A 13,176-nucleotide genomic window follows, 5' to 3' on the forward strand; every position below is an offset into this window, starting at 1 on the left:
TGTGTCTGTATGTATGTATGTATGTATGTGTGTGCATGTGTCTGTATGTATGTATGTATGTGTGTGCATGTGTCTGTATGTATGTATGTATGTGTGTGCATGTGTCTGTATGTATGTATGTGTGTGCATGTGTCTGTATGTATGTATGTGTCTGTATCTGTATGTATGTATGTATGTATGTATGTATGTGCATGTGTCTGTATGTATGTATGCGTGTGCATGTGTCTGTATGTATGTATGTATGCGTGTGCATGTGTCTGTATATGTATACATGTGTCTGTATGTATGTATATGTGTGCATGTGTCTGTATGTATGTATTTATATGTGTGCATGTGTCTGTATGTATGTATGTATATATATATATGTGTGCATGTGTCTGTATGTATGTATGTATATGTGTGCATGTGTCTGTATGTATGTATATGTGTGCATATGTCTGTATGTATGTATATGTGTGCATGTGTCTGTATGTATGTATGTATGTATGTATGTATGTATGCATGTGTCTGTATGTATGTATATGTGTGCATGTGTCTGTATGTATGTATATGTGTGCATGTGTCTGTATGTATGTATTTATATGTGTGCATGTGTCTGTATGTATGTATGTATATATATATATGTGTGCATGTGTCTGTATGTATGTATGTATATGTGTGCATGTGTCTGTATGTATGTATATGTGTGCATATGTCTGTATGTATGTATATGTGTGCATGTGTCTGTATGTATGTATGTATGTATGTATGTATGTATGTATGCATGTGTCTGTATGTATGTATATGTGTGCATGTGTCTGTATGTATGTATATGTGTGCATGTGTCTGTATGTATGTATGTATGTATGTATATGTGTGCATGTGTCTGTATGTATGTATATGTGTGCATGTGTCTGTATGTATGTATATGTGTGCATGTGTCTGTCTGTATGTATGTATATGTGTGCATGTGTGTCTGTATGTATGTATATGTGTGCATGTGTCTGTATGTATGTATGTATATGTGTGCATGTGTCTGTATGTATGTATGTATATGTGTGCATGTGTCTGTATGTATGTATGTATGTATGTATGTGTGCATGTGTCTGTATGTATGTATGTATGTATGTATGTATGTATGTGTGTGCATGTGTCTGTATGTATGTGTGTGCATGTGTCTGTATGTATGTGTGTGCATGTGTCTGTATGTATGTGTGTGCATGTGTCTGTATGTATGTGTGTGCATGTGTCTGTATGTATGTGTGTGCATGTGTCTGTATGTATGTGTGTGCATGTGTCTGTATGTATGTGCATGTGTGCATGTGTCTGTATGTGTGTGCATGTGTCTGTATGTGTGCGCATGTGTCTGTATGTGTGCGCATGTGTCTGTATGCGTGTGTGCGCATGTGTCTGTATGCGTGTGTGCGCATGTGTCTGTATGCGTGTGTGCGCATGTGTCTGTATGCGTGTGTGCGCATGTGTCTGTATGCGTGTGTGCGCATGTGTCTGTATGCGTGTGTGCGCATGTGTCTGTATGCGTGTGTGCGCATGTGTCTGTATGCGTGTGTGCGCATGTGTCTGTATGTGTGTGTGCGCATGTGTCTGTATGCGTGTGTGCGCATGTGTCTGTATGCGTGTGTGCGCATGTGTCTGTATGCGTGTGTGCGCATGTGTCTGCATCCGTCTGTATGTGTGCATGAGTCTGTATGTATGTATGTGTGCATGTGTCTGTCTGTATGTCTGTATGTATGTATGTATATGTGTGCATGTGTCTGTATGTATATGTGTGCATGTGTCTGTGTGTGTGCGTGTGTGCATGTGTCTGTGTGTATGTATGTCTGTGTGTGTGTGCATGTGTCTGTATGTCTGTGTGTGTGTGCGCATGTGTCTGTATGTATGTCTGTATGTATGTTTGCATGTATCTGTATGTATGTGTGTGCATGTGTCTGTATGTATGTGTGTGCATGTGTCTGTATGTATGTGTGTGCATGTGTCTGTCTGTATATGTGTGCATGTGTCTGTCTGTATGTCTGTGTGTGTCTGTATGTGTGTGTGTGTATGTATGTGTCTGCGTGTGTGCGTGTGTGTGTCTGCATGTACGTATGCGTGTATGTTACTTTTAATCTGCCCCCCCCAATTCCTGTACCATCAGAACTGCTTTTGTAGGGCTTGTTGTGATAGCAGCCAGGACTGCTGCTTCTCTGAAAAGCAATCCATGCACAGATCACTTTTCAAAGGCATTTGACAGACAGTAAAGAGGCATTATGTTGCCTCCTCACCGCCTGTTTTAAGCCTGTAAATGCAGCATCACTATACCGCAACCGTGCAATGCACTCAGTTGCGGGATAGTTGCAGTACAGCCCCATTCAGCCTGGGTATACCTCCAGCTGCAGCCACAGCATGTGTACACCCAACAGCTGCTCCCTCTGCAGCTAAAGGGGGAGAAGTTGGGGGTGGTAAAAACAACTTAACCATGTGGTTTTACTGCCCCTCCAACCTGACATGTGAAGAAGCCCTTGGTTCACATCTGTGTGGCTGCGTGCTGCGTGTAGGTGCAGCCCATTCATTTCAATGGGCTTCCCTACCCACAAAAATGCAGGGAAAGTCCCTGACCTTTTTTTTTTTTTTTTTTTAAATTGCACTGCACCAAAAGCACCCCACGTTTTCCAATGTGTGGGGTACAATTAAGAATTAACGGTACCCCTAAAGAGCAGAGCATTCGTCTGTGTTAGGAACGAGCGCGACAAAGGCAAGAGAATTCTTGTTGGTCAGTGTAGTGCTCGAACGAACACACTTAGACTGAATTTTAATGGTTCAAAGAATGTCAGGCAAAATGGTCGGCCCTCACACATGTTCACTTCATCAAATCTGGCCCTCTTTGAAAAAAGTTTGGACACCCCTGGTGTAGAGAGATTACCTGTGATCATTTATGGACATGAGAAGTGACCCCCCCCCCCCCTCATATCGGCTGGAGGAGACGCCGATACAGACTTTGAGTGAGTGAGGGGAAGGAGGGGAGGGAATTTAGAGGACACAGGAAGGAACATCAAAGCCCAGGGGAGAGTTGTTGCAGATAACAGCCAGAGAAAGGTGAGGAGACTTCACTGTTTTTATCACATGGTCTCTGCTTCCGGGTTTTAGCTGGGGACATGCTGCCATGGAAACAGATGCATGTGAAGAACATGCTCGATCTAGATAGCAGCCTGGGTGTACACCTCTTCACCAAACACACCCACATGTCCTCCAGAGGGAGGGAGAGAAGGATTGGCTGGATTGTGGAGATGTTTCCACCCCCTGGAAGCTTTTGAAGTGAAAAAGAACAGTTAGAGGCCGATTCTGGGACCTTCAAAAGACTATTCTGCAAAAACGAAAGGACTGGGAAAAGAAAGAAATGCAATGCAGGTATGAGGGTAATATGTACTACCTCTTTGCATTCCCATACTTCTCCTTTAATGTGAAAAGTTATACATGTTTTACTTATATATTTGTATTGTGGCACACTGAAAGTCCCAATTTTCCAGCCCCCATTTCTGGAGGCTGGAAAATCATAAAGTCAAATTTCTGTTTTTTTTGGATGGTGCCACGAGAGTGATATTTATAGAATGGTTCCACCTAGGATATATTCGAAGACTTCCAAGTAAAATTCCTCCTTTTTACAGCATACCTCTATTTAGCAGCAAGCAAGGCTACATGATTCATAGGAACAGAGGGGAGGGAACCTGTGTCCCAATATTCACTCCAAGAAAAAGGATTTTACAATCCTACTTTCTTAGCTGCACATTATGGGGCACAAGATAATACTCTGAAACAATAGGATGTCCAACCGAGGAGTCGGCAACAGCAAACAGGCCCACAAAGAAAAATTAATAGGTTACAGAAGCACAAGAAAGCCTACAGCACTAACTGAAGAACCCAAGACTGAAGCCGATGTCGGCTGAGCCCTGAACATCAACCTAATAAAAGATAACAAATGTATGAACAGGTGACCAGATGACAACTCTGAGAAAAGGACGCCAGATAATGAAAAGTACTAAATGATCTAGCGGAGTGGGCTTTAACTGGGAAAGGGGGAACCCTGTCCCTGAGGTCATAAGCTTGAATGATAAGCTGATAAACGAAAAGCAGGTTGTTCCCTATGGGGACCGTTTCGAAAAACAAAAAGACTTACAAAAAGGGGATGTAGCTGAAAGATAAAAGAAACCGTGCACACTAAATTTAGACAATGGAGAGAAAGCTCTGTAGGATATTTAGCAGCAGGACAGAGATGGGAGAAAAAGGTCATGGTTAAAGTGGTTGTAAACCAGGGGTCTCAAAGTACCGGCCCGCGGGCCATTTGCGACCCGCGGACCAGTTAAAAATGGCACGCAGGCAGGGCCGATCCAGGACTAGAGGTTGACCGATATTTGGCCATTAGACCGATATATAGCACTGGCCGCCGTTCCTCCTCCCTTCTCCACACTCAGCGCTTGATGCTTGTGTGAAACTGACACGTAACAGGAGGAGAGAGACAGAGGGATCTGTCAGATTTGAGGTTGATGTCGGGGGTGGGCGGGACCCGGCCGGGGTGGGCGGGCCCACCGGCCAATATCAAATACCAGCCAATGGGATCTGGGCGGGCCGCTACGTGTATGTGGTCCGCCCCTTTTCTTAAGCAGCCCAATCATTGGCTGGTGTTTGATAGCTGCTGGTCCCGCCCACCCTGGCTGGGTCCCGCCCACCCCGACATCAACCTCAATTCTGACAGATCCCTGTGTCTCTCTCCTCTGTGCTACGTGTCAGCTTCACACAGGCATCAAGCGCTGAGTGTGGACAGCTCCTTGTCAGTTTCACACACGGTTACACTCCGCTCAGTGTGAAACCTGCCACTGCCAATCAGTGCCATCTGCCAGTGCCAGTGCCACTGCCAATCAGTGCCATCTGCCAGTGCCAGTGCCACTGCCAATCAGTGCCACCTGCCAGTGCCAACCAGTCTGCCAGTGCCACCTCCAACCAGTACCACCTGCCAGTGCCAACCAGTCTGCCAGTGCCACCTGCCAGCTCCAACCAGTGCCACCGCCAACCAGTGCCCCTGCCAATCAATGCAACCTGCCAGTGCCACCTTCCGCCACCTGCCAGTGCCACGCCGATAGTGTAGTGTGGAGGGCGATAGTGTAGTGTGGAGGGCGATAGTGTAGTGTGGAGGGCGATAGTGTAGTGTGGAGGGCGATAGTGTAGTGTGGAGGGCGATAGTGTAGTGTGGAGGGCGATAGTGTAGTGTGGAGGGCGATAGTGTAGTGTGGAGGGCGATAGTGTAGTGTGGAGGGCGATAGTGTAGTGTGGAGGGCGATAGTGTAGTGTGGAGGGCTATTTGTGCAGTGTGGAGGGCTATTTGTGCAGTGTGGAGGGCTATTTGTGCAGTGTGGGGCTATTTGTGCAGTGTGGGGCGTGTGGAGGGCTATTTGTGCAGTGTGGAGGGCTATTTGTGCAGTGTGGAGGGCTATTTGTGCAGTGTGGAGGGCTATTTGTGCAGTGTGGAGGGCTATTTGTGCAGTGTGGGGCTATTTGTGCAGTGTGGGGCTATTTGTGCAGTGTGGGGCTATTTGTGCAGTGTGGGGCTATTTGTGCAGTGTGTGTGTGTGTGTGTGTGTGTGTGTGTGTGGGGGGGGGGTAATGCTGGGGGTTAATAATGCGTTTGCTGACACCAGTGCTGGGTATAATGCGTTTGCTGACGCCATTGCTGGGGGTTAATAATGCGTTTGCTGACACCAGTGCTGGGTATAGTATATTATTGCTGGTATAGTTTATTGCTTTTGAAGTTTTAAAAGTTTGCATGCGGCCCCCATGGGATATGAAAACTTGTCATGTGGCCCTCAGGCAATTTGAGTTTGAGACCCCTGTTGTAAACCCATTACAACCACTTTAACCTACAGGTAAGCCTAGATTAAGGCTTACCTGTAGGTGCAAGAAATATCTCCCAAACCTAAAAGGTCTAGGTGATATTTGCATAAACAGTGGCACAGTTTCTAACGGCGGTCATGTCTTTAGTGGCGGCACCAGCACACATATGCGGGAGTGATGTCATCGCAGATCCGGCCAGTCAGCGCCGGAGCCGCGGTACCCGGAAGTCACTCCGGAATAGATGGCGACGTCAGAGGAGGCGAAGGCTTCGATCTCAGGTAAGTAATTCATGATGAGCTAGTATGCTATGCATACTAGCTCATTATCCCTTTGTCTTACAGGGTGTTTTTTCAGAGGCTTTACTTCCTCTTTAATGTGAAAGGCACTGGGCCTCAAAAACAACGTAGTACTTATGTAGCAAAAGAGAGGGTTCTTTACAGGTTAAGGCCGCACAACCTAAAAACTCACCTTGCGAAAGTTCTCGCAACAGAAATGGCAACCTTGTAACAATAAATAGAGGAATATTACCCAATAGGTTCACTTCAGTCACTGAAGTGCCAACAGAACCAGGCAGAGATTCCAAGGACTCACGGGGGAGTGTACACGAGGAACAATGCAAGTGATGCCCAGTATGAAGGCCTTTATAGCAGTTAGAGGCAAGCGGCCTCTAAAAAGAACTGCTAAGAAGTTTGACTCTTGATGGAATTTTAAAAAGGCAAAAACTGATGCAGACCAGACTGGAGAAGAAACAATTAATTCCATGGAGGGTTGGAATGTCCTCGTCTTTCACCAAGAGGAATATGGTCTCTTTGCGAATGATTTCTACTGAAAACATTAATAAAAAAAAAAACAAAAAACAAAAAAAACAAAAAAACCACAACAACACGCTCTTCCATATTACAACTTGAATATTTTTCAGTGGGTTTCCTAGACATAAAAAGACACTCAGTATTCAAATTCTAACATTTGTATCGTGATTGTGTGTTTTTTGAATGAATACTTGCATTTTGAATAAAAATTGTAAAAAAAAAAAAAAAAAAAAAATGATTAAGTGTATGGTAGACTTTGTGAACAGTTGATTTCCTAGCTTTGAAGGAGTGAGAGTACTTCAGGACCTGGGCTTCAACACACAAGCTGGTAAAGTCAGCAAATGAGAAGCAGAATGGCAACCCAGCCCTTGGGATTTAAAATTCAAGCTCTCTGGGAGAGCGCCCACAGAGAACTTCAAGAACCTGATGAGGTTCAAACACCATGCCCTCCTGGCCGATTTGGTGAACAAACTATCTTAGCTGGAGTAAGAGGGTACTCTTTCCTCTGTAACATCTTTTAGCTCCAAGGAGAAGTTTCCCTTCAAAAGGCTTAACTAGTAAGCGTTGTTTGCAATGCTGTCCAGAAGACCAAGATATTAGTCAATGAGGCTAAAAAACAAAGTAGTGTAGGGCAATAGGCCCTATGATAGATGCAAAAAGATAATTTTAGATGGTTTAGGGGCCTTAGACAAATCACAGGTTCAAACTCCCAAGGTTTGGCAAATGGGATGACAGCCATAGCTGTAGCAAAGAAGAGACCAACAGGAAAAAAAAAATTATAATTCCAGGCTTTTGTTTAGCAGGTTCTTGAAAACCTTGACAGGGCTTTGTTAAGGCAAGAATGGGCTGTGTCCACCAAAAGGAGGGCCCCTTTAAAACACCTCCACCATAGTGTACTGCATAACAAATGCTAAGGGGGTGGAGGGGCTGGTTGGTTGAGGGTAGGAAGTTTGTAGTACAGCATGTATTGGAACAGTCTGCAATTGGTTGGGAGCTTTTGAGGGAAGACGCAGCATTCTCCAAGCTCTAGGCATGTGCAAACTGTGTCAATAAGTACCTGAAATGCTAATGTTTAACCTGGGAGTGATAACAGGGGAATGAACCTACTAAAAAAGGTACAAAATCATTCATGAAGTATAGCAAATTCTTCCTGGTCCTTAGCTGCAGGCGTATGGGAGATAGACCCTGGAAGCCTCTGTGTACTGAGTCAGCAATCATAGCTGACCCAAAACCTACACGTGGAGAAGACGTGGTGTCTGGTGCAGGCTGGAGAGGTTTACATATTCCTTAATGCCTGACCTGTGGGATCATTCTACAGCTAATAGACATAGCAACCACTTATCAGGAAGCGCCCATGCAGAATCCTAAGTGAGGCATACTCCATCCAGACAACTTTCACCCCGTTCTTCCTATAATATCTTCAAGGAATGGGTTCCACTAGACAGGTGTAAATCTGCCACGGACCAGCAGAGCACCCTGAAGATAACCTGTGTTGCACCATATCCCTAGGTGCATACCAAATGCAGAAAGCTGCATCTTTTCCATGAAGGGGTCGGGGTACAACCCACAGGGCAAAAAAATGAAAAAAAAAAAAGTGGCTCTGCAACAACTGAAGTATCTTGCTAGATGTAAAAAGGTCTTGAAAAAGTAAAAATGAAAAGCTCAGCAGAAAAAAGGTTCTCAAAAAGTTTATATGAGCTTTTAGTGAATGGGTAAATGTCCGAGCAAGATTACCCCTTTTAACTCATTTACTCTTTTCTAAATTCACTGTGCATGTCCCTCAGCGACCAGTGCCATTTCAGGGTGAAGGGAATTGTAATCCAGCAGTGCAATTGTGCTTGTGCCTTCGAGTCCCATTGCACTGACGTCATCACTTCTGGACTGTATTAGGACACAGCTGCTGGACAGGCCAATAGGAAGTGTCCACATTTTCCAGACAGTGAGGTAAATACCTGGAAAGGTTCCTCCTCTGCTGTACAAAAGAGGTCCTTGTACAGCACTGTCACGTCGCCACTGATCTGGATAAATCAAAAGGAGGTGGTGTGTGGGGATGGAGAAGCAATCCGGAAGAGGAGTGTTAAACACAGTTTAAGATGCCCTAAAGGATAAATGCAATTAACTTTTCTGTCCCAGTTTCCCCAACATACACTAGCTCACAATCATAATCACCTCATGCATAAAGACTGCAGCCTCCAGTGTTCATTTACATATTGTGCAAGTCTTTTTGCGCAGTGTGTCAGTAGATGCCCATTGATTTCCATGGGACTGTGTCCATCTGTAGTAAAAAGGTACAGGAAAAACACATGCGTGTGTAGGATTTGCAACACTGCTCTTTCACTAGAGCACTACCCTGTAGCTCGCAGATAATTTCATTAAGTAAAATGAAAACATAAAAAAAGAAAAATGCACAATTGTAACAATTTACTTACCAATAGCTCTGGATACAGCAAGGGTACCATTGACCCGCCAGCACCCCATATAAGTAACACAGCCACCAAGAGCTTCTATTCTTTCACGTTCATCCTATGAAAATCAGAAAAGCCCAAAACATGAAATGTACACTTACATGTATAAAATGGTAAAAATTTGTTGTAATTGTAAGGAGTTTTTGTAGAACCTCACTGTAAACAAGTTTTTCAGAACGCCACAGTTATTACAACCTCGAACTTCTTTCAATCTATGAACGATTATGCGATTTGAGGGGCTACCTAAACACTCACTTCAATTTTTTTACCCAGTCAGCTAGTTCCTTGCACAACTACTACGTCGTTGGTCACCTTTTTTTCGAAGGGGAATCATCTGAGAGCCATTTTCCCCCATTTTAAATGAAAATAAAGGCTTACATGTATGAATCAGCCTTTAAGGTTATCACCTGATCTAAACTTCCCAGCAGCTCTGCAGCAACAGTTCACTTAAAATGCCTTTTTTGTTTTCTGTTAACACAACGCAATAGAAAACGTATAATTTATCAAATGCTCTAGTGGATCAGCTCTGCTTCCAAACGTCTCCTGAATCTCTCCAAGAATATTTTATGTCATATGTCATCAACAATTTCCTAGCAAACACAAAGCTTACACACTGGCTACAATGCGTTATACGATGCTCTCTGCTGAACAAAGCAAAATAGCACTTTGCTGAACAATGCAAGGCCTGTAAGAGGAGCAGATTAAACCTTGGGCTGAGCTCTAGATCCAAGCTCTCAATCAGAGCAGCTGCACCACTGCATGCAGTTTTAAATTATGTTACCAAGTACATCTTCACACGCTGTGACATTTTAAGGCAACAAGAGGTAGAAAAAAAAAAAGGAACAATGTGCTCACCACATATATAGAATATATATACATATATACACACACACACACACACACCCCCCCACTTCCACTTCCATTAGCCAAGTATGTGATAGACTGTACCAATTGTTACAGATAAATTTACCTACTGTTAGAACCCACCTATTAATATAGATTATTAACCCTTTCCCATGTGCCATATGTATATAAACAACCATTCTAGCAAGTTCCCAGTACCAGTCTCAGAAGTAGCTGGGCAGCTCTGGAGCCACCCACATCACTGCTACCTAAAAAGCCTATTGCCCACTCTAAAAATCCACACCAAGCTCATGGCTACAATTTTGGGGGCATTTGTTTTTTGCTGTTTCGCAAGCACGCATAGTTTTTTGCCTGCAAGAATTAGTCTCATCTCTATTTAACCCGTTGCCATAGCCATGTAGAAATATATATACACACACACATACATACAGAATATCAAGTCTCACCTCTCGCTCCGGCTTGTGGGGCTCCATGAGAGTGACTGGACCTCCCTGCCGTACAAGGAGTGCTTGGGAATCTCCCAGCCATGCCACATGCAGGCACTCTCCTTCCAACATGGCGCACACACCAGTAGTACCACTGCGTAGTCTCTGAAGACAGATGAAATTGCAAATCAGACACCAGTATTTCTTAACGCACCTCATTGTTCCCAGATTGCAACATTATCGTCTGTTAATTGCCAAGTAGGAATCCAAAGATGCCAGTTCTAAAAACACAGCTATTGCTCACCTGTGTGAGCATCCCTCCTTCAAAATCTGAGTTCAGTGCACGATCCAAAAAAAAGGTAAAGTGTAAGTGACAGTATCAGTGAAGTCACAGGGGCTCTATTGCAGTTTTTATTTAAAATATGAAAATTAAGCAGCGCTGAGGAAAACTGGCAAGTTAGCATAAAGTTACACTGTGATAAGCCTGGAGGGCATCTCTCACACAAACCTTGCTTTAGCCTGCTCAAAACATTCAGGCGCACTGTAATGATAAAGCACTGCAAAAGGGTGGTAGTTAAGATTTGCTTAACTATCAAACAGTGAAAATTTTCACCCCACTAAATCCCCTGCAAATTTGAATACCAAGCGCAATATAGCATATGCTAAGAAAAATGTCTAGGCAGTAGCTCCTCTCCTAAAGAGCAAGTACTATAGAGTACCAAAAGAAAGGAGAGTTACTAACTGGCTCCATAGGGCTCCTGAAACTTGCCTCCAAACCATCAGCAAATAATGCCCTCTTCCACTGGAATTTTACCTTAGTCCATATGCAAACTAATGACAGGCCTGAGAACTGTCATGAAAGGTGCGTGTACCTATAAAAGTTTTCAAGGCTCATCTTTTCAGTAACAACTGCAATGAAGGATGTTCTCAGATTCATTTATGCCTGTATAATATAGATGTGCAGTACCTCAGTAGCTGAATTTTAAATCTGAACTCTGGGCAACTTAAATTTTTTTCAAGTGGTTCTAAAAGCTGAAGGATTTATTTTTTACCTTAATGCATTCTCTACATTAAAGAGAAACACCTTCAGTATGCAGCTCCCCATCCCCCAGCTCTTATACTTACTTGAGCCCGATCTTGATCCAGTGCTATGCACAAGAGCAGAGGCTCTCTCCCTCACTGGCTCAGAAACAAGAAGCGGGAGCCACAGGCTCCCACTGCTGTCAATCACAGCCAGTAAAGAGGGAAGCAGAAGGCAAGTCAGAGCCATGTTCTGTGTGTCTTATTGCTCAGGAGAGAGCAAGCGACTTGCCATGGGGGTTTGAGCCAGGAGTGACGACAGACCCGAGAAGAGGAGGATCGGGGCTGCTCTGTGAAAAACCATTGCACAGAGCAGGGAAGTATAACATGTACTGTAAAAAAAAAATCTTAACATTTCCTATCACTTTCAGGATTGCAGCAGTAAGCTCACTGTCTATCAAAGTAGTTTTTCTCTGTATTCTTTAGAAATCCTCCCTTCACAACAGCTGCAATGCTCCATTTCTTGTTCAGGAGACTGGTCACACTAGCCAGCTGACTAGTCACTTTACACCTTATAGTAGAAAAATCACTATTCTCCTGTTATGTAAGCACCCCAAGAGTGATGCTGTAGACACATACATGGGTAATAAGATTGTTTACTACTCCCATGGACATTACCCACATCCACCTACTGTACCACCAGCTGCCATGCCTGCATACTCCGAATACATTCTGGCACAGTATACTGAGGTGATGACAACAGTAAAGCGATGTTGTAGGTTCTCCTCTCCTGTCAACACCCGCCTACAGCATTGCTTTGGGCTTCAAACAGCAAACCTGCAGGTTAGCAGGCATGACATAACTATTCTGATTGTGGCACAATGTAGGTCTGATCTGTGTGTCAGAACTCTACAATGGATGTCAAGACTGAGTAAAAGTACAGCGATACTACCGGCAGTTATGTGAGGGTGATGACAGGTGAGTGTACTCTACCCTGTAGCCACCCATATGATTGCTTACAGAATAACTTTAAACTCCCAATAGCCAGCTTCCAGAGAGCTTTTTAGGAGTTCCAGAACTGGTGGGCATGTGGTTTTCTGAACCTGCTAATAACATCACAGTTCCTGAAAAGAAAATGATACAGACAGTGGTAGACATCAAAGTCAAAATGTATTCTCAAGAAAGCTCTGCAGATGGGGACACTGGTTTGGGTAAATATTGATGCTCAGTTAAGCTTTAATATCCATTAGTTCAGAACACCCACAGCAGAGGTGCAGAAGTGTCAGTCTGTCTTTCAGTATATAATAAGCCTAACAAGAAAATGCAGCTTTTTTTGGGATAACTAGTTTAAAAGATATTAAGCTTTTGAATGCATTTACCTCTCTTTTTGCTTTCCTGAGGAACATGGCATCTGTACGCTGAAATACTTCTTTTAGGGCTCGGGCTGGGTCAGACAACAATGCTTCATTACGAGCAAGAGTAACATGGATATGAGTGGCAGCATAATTGGCAGCATCCAATCCACCATGTCCATCAAAAACAGCAAAGTATGATCGCGCAACGCCATCCTGGAGGGAAAAAAAAAAAAAAAAAAAAAAGCTTTAGTAGGATTTTCTTTTACATAAATAGTGAAGTTATCGAAATGGTCAGGTTACCAAGTTTGAAAAGTTTAAACACATTTGCACTTAAAGGCATATCTAAATCAATCTAAGAAGATTTTTTGCCAATTTAAATACC

The 13,176-nt window shown here is 43.6% G+C and overlaps 1 protein-coding gene across 1 annotated transcript in view; it reads right to left on the reverse strand.

Moving 5' to 3' along the window:
- Window positions 1-13,176, reverse strand: part of PPM1F (protein phosphatase, Mg2+/Mn2+ dependent 1F) — a 128,246-nt gene that overhangs the window by 11,356 nt on the left and 103,714 nt on the right. The window contains exons 4-6 of the mRNA XM_073629032.1: window positions 12,819-13,007; window positions 10,441-10,584; window positions 9,095-9,188 (exon numbers count right to left, since the gene is read on the reverse strand). Coding sequence (XP_073485133.1) covers window positions 9,095-9,188; window positions 10,441-10,584; window positions 12,819-13,007 — 427 coding nt within the window. The remainder of the gene's footprint in view (window positions 1-9,094; window positions 9,189-10,440; window positions 10,585-12,818; window positions 13,008-13,176) is intronic.

Source organism: Aquarana catesbeiana, linkage group LG01, assembly GCF_042186555.1.
Source record: "Aquarana catesbeiana isolate 2022-GZ linkage group LG01, ASM4218655v1, whole genome shotgun sequence".
Taxonomy (NCBI): domain Eukaryota; kingdom Metazoa; phylum Chordata; class Amphibia; order Anura; family Ranidae; genus Aquarana; species Aquarana catesbeiana.